The sequence below is a fragment of the Salmo trutta genome, chromosome 38 (assembly GCF_901001165.1).
Source record: "Salmo trutta chromosome 38, fSalTru1.1, whole genome shotgun sequence".
Lineage (NCBI taxonomy): Eukaryota > Metazoa > Chordata > Actinopteri > Salmoniformes > Salmonidae > Salmo > Salmo trutta.
The window spans coordinates 20,684,546-20,706,000 of record NC_042994.1 but is presented as its reverse complement, the minus strand read 5'-3'; the positions used below and the strand labels follow the sequence as shown (position 1 = coordinate 20,706,000).

At 43.2% G+C, this 21,455-nt stretch overlaps 1 protein-coding gene across 1 annotated transcript in view; it reads left to right on the top strand.

Annotated features, from left to right (window-relative positions):
- LOC115178079 (inactive tyrosine-protein kinase 7) overlaps positions 1–21,455 on the top strand; it is a 46,095-nt gene that overhangs the window by 3,360 nt on the left and 21,280 nt on the right. The window contains exons 2-5 of the mRNA XM_029739116.1: positions 12,528–12,824; positions 13,763–13,865; positions 14,177–14,361; positions 14,623–14,770. Coding sequence (XP_029594976.1) covers positions 12,528–12,824; positions 13,763–13,865; positions 14,177–14,361; positions 14,623–14,770 — 733 coding nt within the window. The remainder of the gene's footprint in view (positions 1–12,527; positions 12,825–13,762; positions 13,866–14,176; positions 14,362–14,622; positions 14,771–21,455) is intronic.

The following is a 21,455-nucleotide window of genomic DNA, read 5'->3' as shown; positions in this document are numbered from 1 at the left end:
TATGACAAATGTGAGGATGGAGGATAAGCGGCTGAAATGTTTTCTTGAAACACATTCTGGATTAGGTGTGATGGCAACTCCTCTGAGGTCTCATGGGTCTTTGGGACTGTGCCGTTAAATGTCAGGGGTAACCATCACTATTCTCTTTTGGCACACCTCTGGCAGCTGCAGTTTGATCAGACACACAAGTGTTTATTACAGCTGAACTTTAAGATCTGGAAAATATGTTTTGAAGGATTTGTTTTGGGGGGGGGGGGGATATAATCAATCTCACCACTATTGCTCTTTAGTAAGCCAAAGCAAATGGTGTTAGCAGTCAGTGGGCAACCCTGATATAGGGCATTTATTTGAGAGGGTGGTTGATGTATAAAGATTTGTTGTACTATTAGAAGTGTAAAAATAAGACCTCAACCTCTATGCAACGTCACACACAAATGAAATGTGCACAATTTAGATGAGTAACTGTTAACTGCTGCACCGTATTTAACGCAAAACAGCAGTGACACTATTTACACTGTCAAAATATCATGTTTTAAAATTAGGGGGGGGGGGGGGGGTGTAAAGGTAACATTTTATAATTGAGTCCTCTGATATGGTTGATGCTCCTCTATGCCCAACTCATAGGATGATTGATGCCACTTTATTTGCTTGTTGAGTAAATCTACCCTGGGTAAATCCAGCCGGGCCGTGCCAAAGCATGTTGTAACCGAGGTGCTTGTAATTAGTTTCCACAATGCCCTCCATATTTGGCACCCAGCCCTGTGCATAAAGACGATGCCAGCGGCCAACATAACTGATGTTTGATCTGATAGCCCTTAATGAGCTCCTAAAATGACAGCCTGGCAGATGTTTGAAATGAATGCCTGTGTAAACCATGCCACCCGTCGTGAGATTGCTCGCCGGCAGAGAAATAGCAGGGCCTTGGCAAGGAGGAAGAGATTCTGCTCATAAGATGTCAAGTCATCTGATATGGAGTGTCAGACAGGAATGGCCTGAACAAAATGGTGGGAAAACTGGCCTGTTTTGAAGTGTCTAATGATGAACTGTTCAACAACAACAAAAAGCTCAGAACTGTTTGGTCTCCAGACTCATGGTAGTATGCGTTTTTAAACATTTCAAAGCATTTGGTTTTTGTTTTTCCTGCTAAATTGGACGTTCTTTAGAACCAATTTAGGAAACTACATCTGTGTGTGGATCTGTTACTCTGGCGTACTTGGGTGCTTATTTAAAAAAAAAAAAAAAGTAGCCCCTTTTTCCACTTCTTGATGGAAACGGCTTTGTTTGTTTAAAAAAAGAGCTATATTTAGCTTTGAACTTGAAGTAGGCTCCTTTGGATATTTTCAGGAGGATCTGTTCCTGAAAACGGCTCCAATTTCCTTTGTGTGGCCAGAAAACATTGGGTTGAAAGCAGCAGCTTTCACTGGTTGCAACAAGGATTAAAAACTGAAGATTGTGGAAGATAAATCCCAAAGATGGTCCGAGTCATCAGTAGCAGAATTACTTTGATGACACAATTATTTAATGATTCCATTGTCTTTACTTAATTTCATCCTTCTCCGTTAACGTAGTCTGTTGGGCGTGAGGTCAAACTTCCATTTTTGCCGTTGCACACACTTCATTGCCACTTTATAGATGAATCAAAATGTCACCCTTTTTTTTAGACATGCCTTTCTGTCAAAGCTAGGACCTAGGCTTGTCTTTCAGCCACGTATGAGCCATTGGCACCATATCAGTCAAAGAGCATAGCCCTGTAACCCTGGCAAACCTCGGTGCTGCTGACTGGGTGAGGACTGTTTCCATGTTGTAAAGTACACTAGGAAAGCCTGGCAGATGTCATTCACAATTCCACATAGAGATTTGGCTGCATTTCTTTCCCATTTTTAGAGAGGAATTTCACTGTTAGTCTACACCTGTTGTTTATGACGCATGTGCCAAGTATTTAATTTATTGAAGTCTGATTATGGCTTTTTGATAAGATTATTTGCAGATAAAATAGAGGTGAAAAAAGCATGTCATCAAAATACTTGCACATAAACCTTGAATAACACACTCCCAGAAGTGCTTGGGTTTTGTGCGAATGATAAGTAATGAAATAAGAGTAATCGCTGACGCAGTGTATAAAGTATACACAAAGTAGTGGTCCAACTGTTTACGTCCGTGCCATCCCATCATGCTCCTCTAAAATGACGATGGCATGTGAAATGGACAGCGAAACTTCAAGATGAAAGGAACCCTCTCTGACAGAGCCAATCACAACTATGCATGGCTACCGTTGAACATGAGGCAAACCAAAGGCTGCTCAAAAGCCACAGGCTACAATCATCAAGGGAAACCCACACAGACTGAATCCAGGGCAGAGGGGTCATGAGCAGGGGAGAAGAGATGATTTTATACTTCGCCACCCAAGAACAAGCTCAGTCTGAACCGTTTGAAGAACTAGGGACATGAGTGCTGGTAGATGTTTTGCCAGATTTTTGCCCTTTGTTGCGTATGGACCCTTTCCTGTCCTCTCAAGGGCTGTCTGGAGAGATTTGTTTTAGGGACAATTTTAGTCTGTTGATCTGCCTGGAACCAATGTGAAGTTGCCTGGTGAAACTCCTGAGTGCTCTGCAGAGAGAACAAGTGGTTCTTGTTATGAGATCAGAATTTGTGTAATTAAATTGAAGTCCATATGCTTTTCATTAAGCTCCATCTATTTCCAGGGCCGAATTTAGAAATACCACAACATTCCCAGAGCACCAAAGGCTTTTTAGATTTTATGTACTATAAAGAGAAGCGTGTGGAATTTACTGTGGAGGATAGACTAACCTTCAGTACTACACACATTTCCCCCTTCCCGCCAATTTAGTTTATGAGAATAAATAATTACTTGGTTAATATGCCAAGACTATCAACATATGAGGTCTAAAAAAAACTGCTGGGTTGCACGACTGTGAACGACCCAAGCCTCGTCTCCTAAACATTTTTCTGACTTTCAACATCCTCTGCCGTTGGCCTCCCTTAATGTTTATTGTATTTTGTCCCTCGTGTGCTCTAGGGGTATTGTTTGTTTGTCAGGGGCCCCACGCTTTCTGTGGTACGCATCAGTCGCTTGCACTTCTCGCAGCATGAGGTCAACACTGCCAACTGGCAGGGGGGAAGCAGGGGGTGGAGAGGATGACCCCCCCACCCCCACCCACCCGCAGGGGACAGCTAATTGCATTGCATTCTACATCTCACATCGAAAACATACTCTGGATAGACTTCTAAGTCTGAGCTGCCTGCGGCAGATGCCATACCACGGAGGATGAGGGGGCATAGTTGAGATGTGTCATGGGTTGTAACCTGGCTTTGGTGCATCAATGGTTATTTCCTCCCGAAAACAGAGAGTAGGCTGCTTTATCACCTTCAAGCCAGTTAGCCAACAGTAAAATGAAAGCCCCAAGGCTCACATGAGAAAAGTGACTGAACCCCTGACTCTTCCAGGGCCGTAAACTTGGCTCTGGACTCTAACGATGGAGGTACACAAAGCGTTTATTTTCTTCTCCAGGAGCATATCAAATTAGGCATAAGTAAAGGCTTTGATTTCTGGATCAGAACATTTTCTAAGACCTTTTCCTCATAGATTTTATCAGAAATGCATCAAAGCCCCTGCCAACTAATATCGACACTTTTATATTTGGTTTTGGAGAAATTGTTTTACGTTCTGAGTTTAAGAAATATTGCCTTGTGCCTCTTAATTCCGTAACCAAAAACCGACATCTTTTAAGATATTTTAAAATGTCTCTCCCTCATGAGGTAATAGGTAATGGTAGACGTACCAATTTAGTTCTAGTGATTTTTACTGATATCAATTATATTTGAATTATTTAGTGAATATAACTCGTAATTACATTACCAAATTGGTAACTGAATTACCAAATAAATCAGTAATGGAATTACTGCAACTGAATTGGCTACAATGGGAAATCATAATAGTCACAAATCACAGTTGGGTTACCTGCTACTGTCCTCCCTTCCACTGTCATGTTCAGCTCAGAACAGCTTTGTCTGTCTCATGGTCAAACCAAGAGTGTTAAAACAGGCCGAGTCTGGACAACCTTCTCTCGCTTTCAGCTCTTACTGACATCTACCCATGAGCCCCCTGTAACAAGCATCCTAACGCACTGACCGACATCGGACGTCCATGGATGTTGAAAAGTAGTTTACATTTGGTCAGTCGACCCTGGCCTTGATGTTTAACGTCCACAGACGGACTGGACCAAAGAATATCCCACCTTTACAAAGGACAATTCATGTGTAACTGTTGCAGTTTGCCCACACACTAGTCACCGCTCAACTCCATCGTAAATCGTTGAGTTTAGTCGGCTAAATAGAGTACGGTACAATGTAGTACTGTACAGAAAAATGTATTATAATACTGTATATAGGTGGTTTAATCCATTAGTCTTTTCTGTAGTATTTGTCTTAGTCGTGTCATGTAATAAAATATTTTTTTTACATTCATAATCTCCACCAAGAAAATGACCATGTATGGCCATAGTAAGCTCACACTCATCTCTGTACCCACCCCCATCCAGCTGTTTTGTCCCTTGTATGTGCAGTGACGGGGCAGGGGATTCTCATATAAATGTTTTGGCCACAGATGGGTATCCATCTCACAGCTGGGCCCCTGCGTTAAATGAAGGGATCGGTTCACCAAGGATTTAAAGTCTCATCGGCCTCCGATACAATCTCATGCCATGCTCTCTGTGATGACAGGACAGAAGAGAACAGCTGCAATGCAAACCCATCCTAGGTCTGGTCTCTTATATCGAATTAATTCCAATGAATGTTTTTGTGCGATATTTCAAATGTTTGTATCGGATGAAGTTATGTTGTATTTTGTTTTTATGAGCGTTTGTCTGCTTGTTCTCATGTCTTTTTGGTCTCCTTCGCTGTAAGGCAGGCGACAAGCTTATTTTGGACAGGCTTTGGTCAAGAGGGAAACCTCTCGCTTCGCCTTTTCCTCTCTGTTTACACACACACACACACACACACACACCAAGCCCCTCCCCCTGCCACACCAACAAAGTTGAGAGATCACTTCTTCCTCTGACAAGCAGTTTCAACTCGCAATTTGCATTTGAGGTTTGGTCCAGCAGAATCTGTCAAATGGACACTGAAACACATTGAGACATTTTACTATAATAAAGAAGTTAACCTTTCTAACGCTACCTTTTTTCTGTTTCAACTACTCAAATTGCACGCAGAGCAGACACTACTAAAACAGGAGTATAAGTGAACATTGATTCTGGAAAATGAATGCTCAGTTTGTCGCACGGCATTGCAGCATTTTAGCTATAGACTGTTATGCTAGCTGTGTGGTCTTTTAATTTAAAAAAATAAATTAATGTGCGATAAGCATTCAAACATTTTACATTTACATTTTAGTCATTTAGCAGACGCTCTTATCCAGAGCGACTTACAGTAGTGAATGCATACATTTCATTTCATGCATTTATTTTTTAGTACTGGCCCCCCGTGGGAATCGAACCCACAACCCTGGCGTTGCAAACACCATGCTCTACCAACTGAGCCACAGGGAAGGCCAAACATAATTGGTAAATCATTTTCATTCTGAGAAATAAGGTAGGCCACTTGATTTCAACATTGAACAAAGTGGACATGCTAGCATGCTGTTCAAACAGTCGGGAGACAGACAGAAGGATGTGTTCATAACAATTCAACTGTTCTGCCTTGTTAGCTAGCAAATAGATCCAAGTTAGCTAAACTTTAAATGTAAACATTAACTGGCTACTCACTAGCATGTTCTTTTGATTGAGACGTGTTCATTTTCTGTATGGTAATACCTGCTACAAGAAGTTAGTCGTTATTGGTGAATGTACATTATGCATTGTTCTGGTAAAATGTTTGAACAAAAAGGGCATTTTCATAGACTTGAAAGCCAGATCAGTGATTATTGCAAAAAAAGCAGGTGAAATTAGTTAGAAAAATGTATATTATTTAGCCTAATTTCACACGCTGTGAATTCATTCGGTTATTGCTGGCTGTTTGAAATGCGGTGTATCTTACCTTTTAATTGTACAACAATGCTTATTTAGAGAACATAAACAATATCTTGTGAATCGCCCATAAAAAAAATCGAGATATGATTTTTAGGCCATATCGCCCAGCCCTATTCCATTCTACTGCCGGGCGCTTCTTTGCTGTGCTCCTCCTTTTGAGTGGAACATTTGTCATTATTGTCAACTTATCTAGGAAGCACATTTAGCAGTTATGATTAAATTGACTCCTATGCCTACTTCATCCTTATCTCGCTTGACTTCCTTTACCACAGTATGGAGAAAAGGAGTCTTACACAGCAGTGTCTGATGAATCCCTCAAGCAACATCCTACTCAGTGTCATTGTCTTCCATTAGATGGTGTGTTGATTCCACCTGAACTGATCTGTCTCGTATCTTCGTAAATGGTAATGGAATAGATCAAAATGAGTTTGGCTACAAGGGCTGCCATAACGTTGAAAATATTACCTAGGTGACATCGTCTGCGGAACTCAATTTCTGCATCAAATTTGTCTGAATTAATCTAAGCTAAAACATATGCCAATGTTTTTTTATTTTTGGGTGATTTTAAGGATTATTGTGCTTCAATTAGCAGTGGTTCTGAAGTTTTGACGAAGCACGAAAGCTAACAAATTTGTCCAACGTTAACTTGCTAACGTTAGCTGAGCCAGTCGCTGAAATCATCTTTGACTGAAACGGTGCTGCTAACTAACCAGCTACCTAGTACTTAGTGCTGCACACAATGTTGTCTTCCAAAAAAAGCTAGCTAGCAAGTTACTGTAGCTAGTAGTGCTAGCTAATGCTTACATTGAGTTTTCATGAAGCAGCTGTTCTTCTGCCACGAGTCATTGCAGTAGCCTCCCGAGTCAGCTGCTGTCCTCAGCTGACCCAATGATACAATTGCAGGGAGAAACATGCTGATCCTACGGACTGATTTCTGATATCAGTTCTTTTTAATTGTGGGGCTGCATGTCTACAACTTGAGGGGAATTTAAACAGGCTAATGCAAGCTTTTTGTGTCATTCATGTCAGTAAGCTAGTTACAACAGTTAGCTACATAGCTGATCAAGTCACTGCACTGGCAACCAACGTACTTGTGCAGCCTTTGTGCAGGAGATAGCCACTGGTTTATTTAAAAAAATTTGCGTACTATTAAATCACTGTCACAACGTTTGTAATAATTTTGCTCGCTAGTTAATCTGTCTTTCATGTCATACAAGAGCGCAGTGATGTCAAATTAGGAACTATGTTTGAATTTTAATGGCGGATGCTCAATATTCATATTTTAAAATGAGTTCCACGTCCTACATGACAGACTGGTTGAGGAACGTGAGTCGTGGAGGAGTCTCCCAGAAACCAAATCACTGGTACCCTGCACCTCTGCATCGTGACCCTTACCAGAGTGTTTTTACCGTCTCCCCTTTTGCCTGTTGTCTGTCAATCTGGACTGTGTTATTAAATGGAGGGTGACTTGCTCCTACTGCACTGTCCCAATGGACTGCAGTCCCCAACTGGTTCATCTCAGTATCTGCGGGCATTTCAGAGCGGGCACCTGTTTAGCCATGTCCAGCTTGACGCTGTCCCTCAACGTGGGAGCAGCTGCACAAACATCCAACTTCCTGCTCTCCCGGGCCCTCTGATTGGCCTTGTGATCGCCTACCTACCCCCTTCGACTGCAACGCCCCTTAAATGGCTGTTTGTTTGAGGGGTCCAGGCCCAGTGTGATACCGCGGGCCCAACTGCCTTGCCAGACTATTAGGCCGTTCTGGACTATTAGGTTACCCCAGGGAAATCAGCAGCTGAAAGTGATGTGCTTTAATATGTTGCCTTCTCGCCCTTGACAGCCACGGAGCTCGATGACTTAAATTGCTTTTCGCATGCTCCCGTGGCGTTTTCTCAAGTGGCTGAGTTGAGGACAATGGGAGATTCAGTTTCTGCTGTTGTGTATTTGCATAATGATGCTCCTCAGCCTTGTGGACCGTGGGTATGGTGAAACATACCTCAGTAATAATTATGGCAAGCTTACGTACAATATGACCCCTTACAGTGGGTCATATTTCACAGGGTGGTTTTGTTTTATGGCTCAATTTAATGCTTGGCTCCTTTAGTGGACAGGTGGTCCAAATCAACTCTACACAGTTGTTAAATATGAGTCTGCTCACATCCATGGAGTCATCCTTACCCCTGATATATAGCACCAAAATAGGTCAGTTTGAAGTTAGAACAGAAGAAGCCCACAATATAAGGGAACATTCTCATTTTTATTCTACAGTTTGCCGTTGTGGTCTGTCCCAGTCTTCTTCACATTCCACAGCGTTCTGTATCTTGTGAATTACACCTAAAATATTTCTGTGCCCATCTTTCCTGCCTACAGTCAATAGTGCTTGGTGGGAGGTCCCTGCATCTGCATCGAAGCCTTGTAGGTATCTTCAAATGGAACCAGTCACAGACCAAGTATCTTTACACCAAAGGATCATTGACCGCTGTGCATCAAAGCCCTCCTTTGTGAGAGCGAGGGAGAAACCACAGGAGGTTTTTTTGGCACTAACAGAGCCAAGTTGATCTTTGAGACAAGTAGGGTACCACTATACGAGCTGGAAGAGAAAGACCAGTGCCCTAAAGCTCCTGGTGCATAACTCATACCGAATGGAAGAGTTTACAACTCAACCGATCCAACGCGTATAACATCATAACAATTGATGCTTCAACTTATTTGCTTCCCTGTTTGGTGCACGATTTGCGTCTTCAGGTTCACATGAATATTGATTTTAGCTCGATCTTGGGAGGTAGGTTATGTTTGTCGATCAGATCCCAGTTGTGATGTAATGTACCGCGTTTTATACAGCAACAGGTTCCATTTGTGGTTCATGTTTCAGCCAATCAGGTTTGCTTACACTCGGTTAGTATAGTTCCACTGCTCCAGCAACCATGAATGCCACCTTTTGTCACTTTAAATTCCTGCCCTGGAATCAAGGAAGAGGTTTGGGAATGTTCCAGTGCCAGGCATTTCTGCAGAGGCTAGGGTCCTCACCTAGACACTGATTTTGTAGACACTTTTAAATGTGCAAGACCCTTGTCATTCCTGATTTATCTCAGAGAATCTCATGATTTGAAATTCAATATAAAATAAAGCCTTCTGGACTCCAATGGTCCATCATGATGTTCTGGTAAATGTACAATCTCTGGTCAAACAATTCTTTACATGAAACAAATGTTCAAGGCATCATCCTCACGACCTAGTTTAGCTACGCTCTGCACAACTGATGCCATGCAACATGGTGAATTTCTTTGGCAAGTAAATTTCCCCAGAGTCCATCCAGGCGACAAACAGACTGACGCTCGCTGGAGGCCACGCGAACATTCACCCTGTTTATTTTCCTGTGGGCAAAAAGTGCAGGAAAGATGTACATACAACCCCTGAACTGTCCACTGCATGTTCATGCGAGGAAAGAAAACACATTTTCCCCGAATTAGGGCAACACCCTGTGGCGGGGGGGGGGGCATGCAGGAAATGTTCGATTTCTCTGTGGCTGCTAGTTCACCACTGCTTATGATAAAAGTACGGCGTCACCGTTCTTTTGTTTTCTGAGAGAACGTCCGATTGAGTGAATCAAGCAAATGTATTTATAAAGCCCTTATTACATCAGCTGATGTCACAAAGTGCTGTACAGAAACCCAGCCTAAAACCCCGAACAGCAAGCAATGCAGGTGTAGAAGCACAGTGGCTAGGAAAAACTCAGGCTATGAGGGGTGGCCAGTCCTCTTCTGGAGATTATAACAGAATGGCCAAGATGTTCATAGATGACCAGCAGGGTCAAATAATAATAATCACAGTGGTTGTCGAGGGTGCAACAGGTCAGAACCTCAGAACCTTTCATAGCCGATCATTCAGAGTATCTCTACCGCTCCTGCTGTCTCTGGAGAGTTGAAAACAGCAGGTCTGGGACAGGGAGCACATTGAACTCCATCTTTTAAATAGAGGTAATTTATTGAATAGCCTAGATTTAGGTTTGTTTATTAATTCTTGAATGACACCAACAGGCTCTGTTTTTACACCTGTTGTGACTTGTAGTTTTGAATAATGGAGGTCTGAGTAGACAGAATAGCTATAGCCTACATTGCAGCAATGACTCCCTATTCTCTCATCTGTTCAGCTCTTCTGGGTCTTGGTACCCTCTTAATCAAGAGTATTCCCTGAGAGGATCCTGTCTCCATGGCAGCAACAGGCACAGATAATGGCTTGTCCTGTCCCTCTGGCTGTGCTAAGTTTGGAATGTGTCCTCCCCTGTAGAGGAGAGAGCTAGTCTGTGTGTGTGTATATATTTTATTTATTAGTGGACCACAGGACGTGAGAGCTAGAGCCAAAGAGACGAGTCCTGGGGGGATTGTTATTGGGCACCGAGGGCTATTCTCCTTCCTGTAGTCTCAATTAGACTCTCACTAGGTACTTATAAAAAAAGAAAGAACCACTCTCGAAGCAGTGAGAACACAGTGTTGTGTACTTCCAGTGTGTAATTGACTGGAGTTCTGTAGCTAGCAAGGCTGTGAGCTTTTTTATTTTGGATGGAAAGAGAGGGAGCGTGATAGCCCACCAGAACAAAGCGGTCATTGGACAGGTCATCATTGTAAATAAACATTTTCTCTTAATTGACTTACCTGTATTAATCTTCTTTTTCTTTTTTTTAAGTTAACTAAAATGCATGCATGTTCAGACACTTATACTCTCTCACATTTGCTGGGTAGCCCAGGAGTCCCATTCATCCAAGGCTGAGGGGTATGAATGAATACCTCGTCCTCTTGAAGCCGGGCAGATGCCACTCCGCATTCCATCCCCTTCGCCGGTATGCGCTCTCGACCTGCGACGTGTTGACGTTGTGTCCCGTGTGTATTAAAAAGAGACCGAACCAGGTGCAGCCGCATTGGGCGCAGTGAAACTGTTTTGGTTCTAACTGTTCAGGATACATTCTTGTTTAGTTGTTCTTTCAAACCAGTCTCTTGATTCCACACATGTCACTATCTCACCACAGCACATTTATTGTTGATAGACTTTTGAAACATAATATGAATATAACTATGATGAATTCAGTACTCAAAAACACAAATATAGTATCAGTAATAGCCAGTTATTGTCCCCCCCCCCCTTTGTAAAACACAGCAACCTGTACACCAACAGAGGCCACATGCCAAAGTAAGGTGGTATGCATTCCATGGTGGAGTGAGGGGGGTCAACTGAGTGATGGCACAGTGCCCGCCTACCTACGACAATATTAGGGAAAACACTGATATCAGCTCAGTTGATGAGTGCCAGTCATTCATCCTCTCTGCTCATTAAAAGTGTAGCCTACTTGTGCCATTTTCCCCCCTTCCTCTCCATGGGAAAGCCGAGGCTTTATTTCCCACTCCCAGTGCAGACTGGTCCGCTCCCAGCATGGGCCTTCGCTCGGCCTGGGCCCCAGTAACCAGTCACTGGAGCGAGACAGACTGCCGTCTCGGTCTCAGGCAGTCGTCTGTCTGGATGAATGGGCATCTCTGAGTTCCAGACAGGCCCTGCCAATCACTGAGGATCAGTGGCACTCTATTCAACGTCTGAGACAGAGAGAGAAAAACAAATCCTTCATTGAAATTCATACTTAGTATTACTAGCATTTATTCATTTATAGGTTCACACTTATTATTCTTGGAGTTTGACTTGATCTACTTGTGTAACTACAATTTTCACTCATCTCCCATTGACATGAGTTGTGCGAAAGTCTGATTTGCTTGCGCGCAATTTGGAATTTGGACATTTTGAATGCCTCTTAAACAAGCCGAAAGGACAACCTAGTATTGTTTTAATGTAATGAATGACTGTGTCCTGTAGGGTGTTCTAATGGCTTATACTGCACCCTTAAAGGGATAGTTCACTTTTATGAAGTTTTTGCTTATTTACAGCTCGCCTAGGGTGTTGTTGTATCATCCAAACCACTTTGAAGTTCATTGGCCGGGTGTTTAGCAACATTCAAAATCTCCTGGCCAACATTTTTTGTGCATGTAGCAGTGCTAGTGGAAACTGATGGTCTTGCAGGAGACTTGGTTATTATTTGGGATGCGAGTACATACCTGGCATGTCACTCAGCAAGGGGAGGGAGGCCAAGGAGTTATGAACCATGTCCAGAGAAGCTGGGGCCCATGGTCTGTCTGCAGCACACCTGGGTGTCTTGTCTTTCTGTCTGTTTGTCTTACTGCAGCACACCTGGGTGTCTGTTTCTCTACTCCCTGCTGCCAGTGACAAAAGAGCCAAGGGCATAGAGGGTGGAAGGGAAAAGCATTGTCCTCTTTCCTTTTTTATGATCTGAGTTGATGTGCGGCTGGCTGAAAGTAGTCTTTTTAATAAGATTTAATTTGTATGTGCATCAAATGCAGGCTTTGTGAACGTAATCATTTTTGGTTTAGCGTAACACGTAAGAGCATAACAACATTCCTCTCTCTTTTTTCATCCTCCAGTTCTCACCATTCACGCCGCCTCCTTCCACTTCACCAAGGAGCCCAAGTCCCAGGATGCCTTGCACGGCCGGAGCGCCATGTTACGCTGCGAGGTCAGCGACGCGGAGGGCGTGAGTTACAGCTGGCTGCAAAACGGCGATGCGGTGAACGACACGGAGCGCCGCTTTCAGGAGGGCGGCAACCTCAAGTTCACCTATGTGGACCGGGTGCTGGATGCCGGGACCTTCCAGTGCCTGGCCGCCAACAATGCCACAGGAGGAGAAGAGCGCTCCACGGAGGCGTCCATCAACATCAAATGTGAGTTTACTTAAATACTAGTTAATTTTAATGTAAGCCCTTCCCTTAAATCAGTGTTTTGAGATGTCATAACCAAAATACTGTAAAAAGAGGTGTAGTTGTTAAATTCATACACCATATATTGATGACTCAAACGAGCACTCAAACTAAGCATGGGTGGCAATGTAATAGCAAATGATAGGCATAATTATGTTACTGCAATAATTTTGCCAAATGCATGGAATTGGCTGCACAGCAATTAACACCATATTAGACCTTATGAGGACCTACCTGTTTTGAATATTGACAGTTGTCTTTGCAGCCATAGATTCAAACTTATTGAGTTTTATTCTTCCATATGGAAACTCAATATGTATGTCCTCCCATGTGTCTCTACAACCATCAAACGCATCTCCTGAAGCGCTATGAAAACGCTGCCTCATACTTATAAAGACTCTTACGAGAGCCAGCCAGTGCTTTCCTTTTCTAACTCTTATTTCCGCCGGACCAAAAAAGGAAATCACGCCTGCGTGAGAGGTTATTTTGAGTGCGGGGCGGACAAAGCTGTCCTTTATGTCCTCTACCAAGATGGACCGCTTGTGAAGTTGCAGCGTCCGGTTGGTCTGGCTGGCTGTGTCACAGAACAAGGAAGGTCAGCTGAAAGGGGCTGTTTTGGTAGCCATCACTAAGTTAGCCGGCCAGGTGTGAATGGCTGGTTTGTTTGTGTAAATGGACAGCAAGAGGGGGTTTGACACCTTTTTTTTTTCTTTTTCACTCCTTTTTATTAACCCTCCTGTGTGCTCGCTCTCTACCTTCTGTCTTTTTTTTAACACTCACTCACTCTACCTACCTCTGTCTATATACCTTCCCTCGCTCTTACTACTCTCTACTCCTTTCTGCCTTAACTATTTCTTATTTCTCTTTCTTTTTTCTCTCCCCCCCCCCCATCTGTCACACAGGGCTAGAGAGTGGTGGGGTGACCCTGAAAGATCCTGCATCAGAGCAGGACATCGAGAGCTCTGCCCCTGTGACGTTCAGGTGCAACATTGATGGACACCCACGGTGAGAAATGCAACCACCACCTTAAGGTGCTCCCCTGCCGAAACTGTTCGGAAGAGTTCATGCATATTAAAATAGACAAAGAGTACTTGCCGCTTTTTTTTTTTCATTTTTTTTTTCAAGCGAACATCTTTTAAGAGTATGTGAGCAAACTCGTTCAGTTAGCCGAACTGAAGCATTCTGACGCCTTTACAAGTCCCCACGTTGCCTGACGTGTCCCCACGCGGGGCCTCAAAGCGTTCATCAGTCTCTCCACTTATTCTTATGTGCCAACTCACTCATGCATATTAAGTAGTCATGTCTTCCTCCCCCAGACCAACGTGCCACTGGTATAGAGACGGCGTACGCCTGCCGGAGAAGAGCCATCAGATCAACAACAAGGAGCGAACTCTGACCCTGCCCAGTGCCAGCCCAGACAACAATGGCCTCTACTATTGCTGTGCCAAAAATCCAGCTGGGCACGTGTGCAGCAATGTCAACTTCACCCTCAATATCATAGGTGTGTGTGTGTGTGTGTGTGTGTGTGTGTGTATATGGACAAAGATTCAATAAAGAAGAGGTGAGGAGGGATGGCAGTTTTCCCCCATAGTTTAATTGCAAAGCAACACCCAGCCCCACCTGCATCAACATTGTGACTAGAAGCCAGAGCTGAAGAGAGCCCTTTGACCTGTCTCTTTCCTTTCTTATGTACTCTTTGTACTGTATACCTTTTTCACAGTCTCTTCATACCCCCCCCCCCCCACCCTTACCCTCTGTATAGATAAAAGTTTCCCTCGTCCCGTGGTGGTTCCTGAGGACCTGGTGGTGATGAGGAACGAGGAGGCCCTCCTTAACTGCCTGTTCACTGCCGAGCCCCCTCCCACCCAAGAGTGGTACCACCAGGACGAGCTCATCACCAACAAGTCCCGGTAAGACTGGATTTTGTGTGTGTGTGTGTGTATATATCTATCTACATACACTACTATTCAAAGGTTTGGGGTCACATAGAAATGTCCTTGTTTTTGAAAGGAAAGCTAAAAAAAAAAAAATTGTCCATGAAGATAACATCAAATTGATCAGAAATACAGTGTAGATGTTGTAAATGACTATTGTAGCTGGAAACCTTTTATTTTATTTTTATGGAATATCTACGTAAGCGTACAGAGGCCCATTATCAGCAACCATCACTCCTGTGTTCCAATGGCACATTGTGTTAGCCTTTTAAAATTATAAACTTGGATTAGCGAATTCATCATTAGAAAGCCCTTTTGCAATTATGTTAGCATAGCTGAAAACTGTTCTGATTAAAGAAGCAATAAAACTGGCCTTCTTTAGACTAGTTGAGTATCTGGAGCATCAGCATTTGTGGGTTCGATTACAGGCTCAAAATGGCCAGAAACAAAGAACATTCTTCTGAAACTCGTCAGTCTATTCTTGTTCTGAGAAATGAAGGCTATTCCATGTGAGAAATGGCCAAGAAACTGAAGATCTGTTACAACGCTGTGTACTACTCCCTTCACAGAACAGCGCAAACTGGCTCTAAACAGAATAGAAAAAGGAGTGGGAGGCCCCGGGTCACAACTGAGCAAGAGGACAAGTACATTAGTGTCTAGTTATAGAAACAGACGCCTCCATAAGTCCTCAACTGGCTGCTTCATTAAACAGTACCCGCAAAACACCAGTCTCAATGTCAACAGTGAAGAGGCGACTACGGGATGCTGGCCTTCTAGGCAGAGTTTTTTTTTTTTCTGTCCATTGTCTGTGTTCTTTTGCCCATCTTCATCTTTTCTTTTTATTGGCCAGTCTGAGAGATGGCTTTTTCTTTACAACTCCTAGAAGGCCAACATCCCAGAGTTGCCTTTTCACTGTTGACGTTGAGACTGGTGTGTGTGTGTTAGATTTTATATATATTAGTACCAGTCAAAAGTTTGGACACACCTACTCATTTTATTTAACTAGGAAATTGTTATTTACAATGACAGCCTACTAAAAGGCCTCCTGCGGGGATGGGGGTTGGGATTAAATATAAATCTAGGACAAAACACACAAGACATCACACACAAAAACATCACAACAAGAGACAACACTACATAAAGAGAGACCTATTTTATTTTGTCTTTATTTAACCAGGTAGGCTAGTTGAGAACAATTTCTCATTTGCAACTGCGACCTGGCCAAGATGAAGCATAGCAATTTGTCACATACAACAACAGTTACACATGGAATAAACAAAACATACAGTCAATATTACAGTAGAAAAAAAGAAAACAAAAAGTCTATATACAGTGAGTGCAATTGAGGTAAGATAAGGGAGTTAAGGCAAATAGGCCATGGTGGCGAAGTAATTACAATATAGCAATTAAACACTGGAATGGTAGATGTGCAGGAGATGAATGTGCAAGTAGAGCTACTGGGGTGTAAAGGAGCAAAATAAATAAATAAATAAATACAGTATGGGGATGAGGTAGATAGCCCATCTGTAAACAGCCCATCTATGTACAGGTGCAGTGAGCTGCTCTGACAGCTGGTGCTTAAAGCTAGTGAGGGAGGTATGAGTCTCCAGCTTCAGAGATTTTTTGCAGTTCGTTCCAGTCATTGGCAGCAGAGAACTGGAAGGAAAGGCGACCAAAGGAGGAATTGGCTTTGCGGGTGACCAGTGAGATATACCTGCTGGAGCGCGTGCTACGAGAGGGTGCTGCTATGATGACCAGTGAGCTGAGATAAGGCGGGGCTTTACCTAGCAGAGACTTGTAGAAAACCTGGAGCCAGTGGGTTTGGCGACGAGTATGAAGCGAGGGCCAACCAACGAGAGCGTACAGGTCGCAATGGTGGGTAGTGTATGGGGCTTTGGTGACAAAACGGATGGCACTGTGATAGACTGCATCCAATTTGTTGAGTAGAGTGTTGGAGGCTATTTTATAGATGACATTGCCGAAGTCGAGGATCGGCAGGATGGTCAGTTTTACGAGGGTATGTTTGGCAGCATGAGAGATGCTTTGTTGCGATATAGGAAGCCGATTCTAGATTTAGTTTTGGAATGGAGATGCTTATTGTGAGTCTGGAAGAGAGTTTACAGTCTAACCAGACACCTAGATATTTGTAGTTGTCCACGTATTCTAAGTCAGAGCCGTCCAGAGTAGTGATGCTGGACGGGCGGGAAGGTGCGGGCAGTGATCGATTGAATAGCATGCATTTAGTTTTACATGCTTTTAAGAGCAGTAGAAGGACACGGAAGGAGAGTTTTATTGCATTGAAGCTCGTCTGGAGGTTAGTTAAGTGTCCAAAGAGGGGCCCGAAGTATACAGAATGGTGTCGTCTGCGTAGAGGTGGATCAGAGAATCACCAGCAGCAAGAGCGACATCATTGATGTACACAGAGAAGAGAATCGGCCCGAGAATTGAACCCTGTGGCACCCCCATAGAGACTGCCAGAGGTCCGGACAACAGGCCCTCCGATTTGACACACTGAACTCTATCAGAGAAGTAGTTGGTAAACCAGGCGAGGCAATCATTTGAGAAACCAAGGCTGTCGAGTCTGCCAATAAGAATGCGGTGATTGACAGAGTCGAAAGCCTTGGCCAGGTCGATGAATAGGGCTGCACAGTAATATCTCTTATCGATGGCGGTTATGTCGTTTAGGACCTTGAGCGTGGCTGAGGTGCACCCATGACCAGCTCTGAAACCGGATTGCATAGCGGAGAAGGTACGGTGGGATTCGAAATGGTCGGTAATCTGTTTGTTAAATTGGCTTTCGAAGACCGTAGAATGACAGGGTAGGATAGATATAGGTCTGTAGCAGTTTGGGTCTAGAGTGTCACCCCCTTTGAAGAGAGGAATGACCGCGGCAGCTTTCCAATCTTTGGGAACCTCAGACGATATGAGAGGTTGAACAGGCTAGTGATAGGGGTTGCAACAATTTCGGCAGATAATTTTAGAAAGAGAGGGTCCAGATTGTCTAGCCCGGCTGATTTGTAGGGGTCCAGATTTTGCAGCTCTTTCAGAACATCAGCTATCTGGATTTGGGTGAAGGAGAAATGGTGGGGGCTTTGGCGGGTTGCTGTGGAGGGTGCCGGGCAGTTGACTGGGGTAGGGGTAGCCAGGTGGAAAGCATGGCCAGCCGTAGAGTAATGCTTGTTGAAAGTCTCAATTATAGTGGATTTATCGGTGGTAACAGTGTTTCCTAGTCTCAGAGCCGTGGGCAGCTGGGTGGAGATGCTCTTATTCTCCATGGACTTTACAGTGTCCCAGAACTTTTTTGAGTTTGAACTACAGGATGCAAATTTCTTGTTTGAAAAAGCTAGCCTTAGCTTTCCTATCTGCCTGTGTATATTTGTTCCTAACTTCCCTAAAAAGTTGCATATCACGGGCTATTCGATGCTAATGCAGAACGCCACAGGATGTTTTTGTGCTGGTCAAGGGCAGACAGGTCTGGAGTGAACCGAGTATTATATCTATTCCTAGTTCTACATTTTTTTTTAATGAGGCATGCTTATTTAAGATGGTGAGGAAGGCACTTTTAAAGAATAGCCAGGCATCATCTACTGACGGGATGAGGTCAATGTCCTTCCAGGATACCCCGGCCAGGTCGATTAGAAAGGCCTGCTCGCAGAAGTGTTTTAGGGAGAGTTTGACACTGATGGGGGTGGTCGTTTGGTCGCAGACCCATTACGGATGCAGGCAATGAGGCAGTGATCGCTGAGATCTTGATTGAAAACAGCAGAGGTGTATTTGGAGGGCGAGTTAGTTAGGATGATATCTATGAGGGTGCCGGACAACATTCCAAGGTTTTTCTTTATTTTTACTATTTTCTACTTTGTAGAATAATAGTGAAGACATGAAAACTATGAAATAACACACATGGAATCATGTAGTAACCAATAAAGTGTTAAACAAATAAGATTTTAGATTCTTCAAAGTAGCCACCCTTTGCCTTGACAGCTTTGCACACTCTTGCCCTTCTCTCAACCGGCTTCATGAGGTTGTCACCTGGAATGGATTTCAATTAACAGGTGTGCCTTGTTAATTTGTGGGATTTCTTTCCTTAATGCGTTTGAGCCAATCAGTTGTGTTGTGACAAGGTAGGGGTGGTATACAGAAGATAGCCCTATTTGGTAAAAGACAAAGTCCATATTATGGCAAGGAACAGCTCAAATAAGCAAAGAGAAATGACAGTCCATTACTTTAAGACATGAAGGTCAGTCAATCCAGAACATTTTCAAGGACTTTGAAAGTTTCTTCAAGTGCAGTCGCAAAAACCATCAAGCTCTATGATGAAACTGGCTCTCATGAGGACCGCCACAGGAAAGGAAGACCCAGAGTTACCTCTGCTGCAGTTCATTAGTTACTAGCCTCAGAAATTGCAGCCCAAATAAATGCTTCAGAGTTCAAGTAAAGGACACATCTCAACATCAACTGTTCAGAGGAGACTGCGTGAATCAGGACTTCATGGTCGAATTGCTGCGAGGAAACCACTACTAAAGGACACCAATAAGAAGTGATTTGCCCTCCGCGTCGACTTGCCAAGCAACATGAGCATTAGACTGGTGGAAATCTGACCTTTGGTCTGATGAGTCCAAATTTTAGATTTTTGGTTTCAACCGCCGGGTCTTTGTGAGAAGCAGAGTAGGTGAGAGGATGATTTCCGCATGTGTGGTTCCCACCGGGAAGCATGGAGGTGTGGGTGTGCTTTGCTGGGGGATACTGTCAGTGATGTATTTAGAATTCAAGGCACACTTAACAAGCATGTCTACCACAGCATTCTGCAGCGATACGCCATCCCATCTGGTTTGGGCTCAGTGGGACTATCACTTGTTTTTCAACAGGACAATGACCAAACACACCTCCAGGCGGTGTAAGGGTTATTTGACCAAGGAGAGTGATGAGTGCTGCATCAGATGACCTGGCCTCCACAATCACCCGACCTCAACCCAATTGGGACGATTTGGGATGAGTTAGACCGCAGTGTGAAGGAAAAGCAGCCAACAAGTGCTTTGAAGAATCTCCAATATAAAATATAATTTGATTCAACACTTTTCTGGTTACGACATGATTCCATGTGTTATTTCATAGTGTTGATGTCTTCACTATTAATTTACAATGTAGAAAATTGTAAAAATAAAGGAAAACCCTTGAATGAGTAGGTGTGTCCAAACATTTGACTGGCACTGTATGTATATATATATATATATATATATATATATATATATATATATATATATATATATATATATATATATATATATATATATATATATATATATATATACATACATATAGTTGAAGTCGGAAGTTTACATACACTTAGGTTGGAGTCATTAACTTGTTTTCAACCACTCCACACATTTCTTGTTAACAAACTATAGTTTTGGCAAGTCGGTTAGGACATCTACTTTGTGCATGACAAGTCATTTTTAAAACAATTGTTTACAGACCGATTATTTCACTTATAATTCACTGTATCATAATTCCAGTCGGTCAGAAGTTTACGTTTGACCCAAGTTAAACAATTTAAAAGCAATGCTACCAAATACTAATTGAGTGTATGTAAACGTCTGACTCACTGGGAATGTGATGAAAGAAATAAAAGCTGAAATAAATAATTCTCTCTACTGACATTTCACATTCTTAAAATAAAGTGGTGATCCTAACTGACCTATGATACATTTTTACTAGGATTAAATGTCAGGAATTGTGAAACTGAGTATAAAATGTATTTGGCTAAGGTGTATGTAATCTCTCTCACACACTCACACCCTGTTCCTGGAGAGCTACCCTCCTGTAGGTTTTCGATCCAACCCCAGTAGTAACTAACCTGACTCAGTTTATCAACCAGCTAATTATTAGAATCAGGTGTGCTAGATTAGAGTTGGAGCGAAAACCTTCAGGAGGGTAGCTCTCCAGGAACAGGGTTGGCCATACATATATATATATATATATATGTGTGGGTGTGTGTGTGTGTGTGTGTGTGTGTGTGTATATGTGTATATATATGTATATGTATTGCTCAAAAAAATAAAGGGAACACTTAAACAACACATCCTAGATCTGAATGAAAGAAATAATCTTATTAAATACTTTTTTTTTTACATAGTTGAATGTGCTGACAACAAAATCACACAAAAATAATCAATGGAAATCCAATTTATCAACCCATGGAGGTCTGGATTTGGAGTCACACTTAAAATTAAAGTGGAAAACCACACTACAGGCTGATCCAACTTTGATGTAATGTCCTTAAAACGAGTCAAAATGAGGCTCAGTAGTGTGTGTGGCCTCCACGTGCCTGTATGACCTCCCTACAACGCCTGGGCATGCTCCTGATGAGGTGGCGGATGGTCTCCTGAGGGATCTCCTCCCAGACCTGGACTAAAGCATCCGCCAACTCCTGGACAGTCTGTGGTGCAACGTGGCGTTGGTGGATGGAGCGAGACATGATGTCCCAGATGTGCTCAATTGGATTCAGGTCTGGGGAACGGGCGGGCCAGTCCATAGCATCAATGCCTTCCTCTTGCAGGAACTGCTGACACACTCCAGCCACCTGCACGGTATTGGGCTGTAAGCACAACCCCCACCTGTGGACGTCGGGCCCTCATACCACCCTCATGGGGTCTGTTTC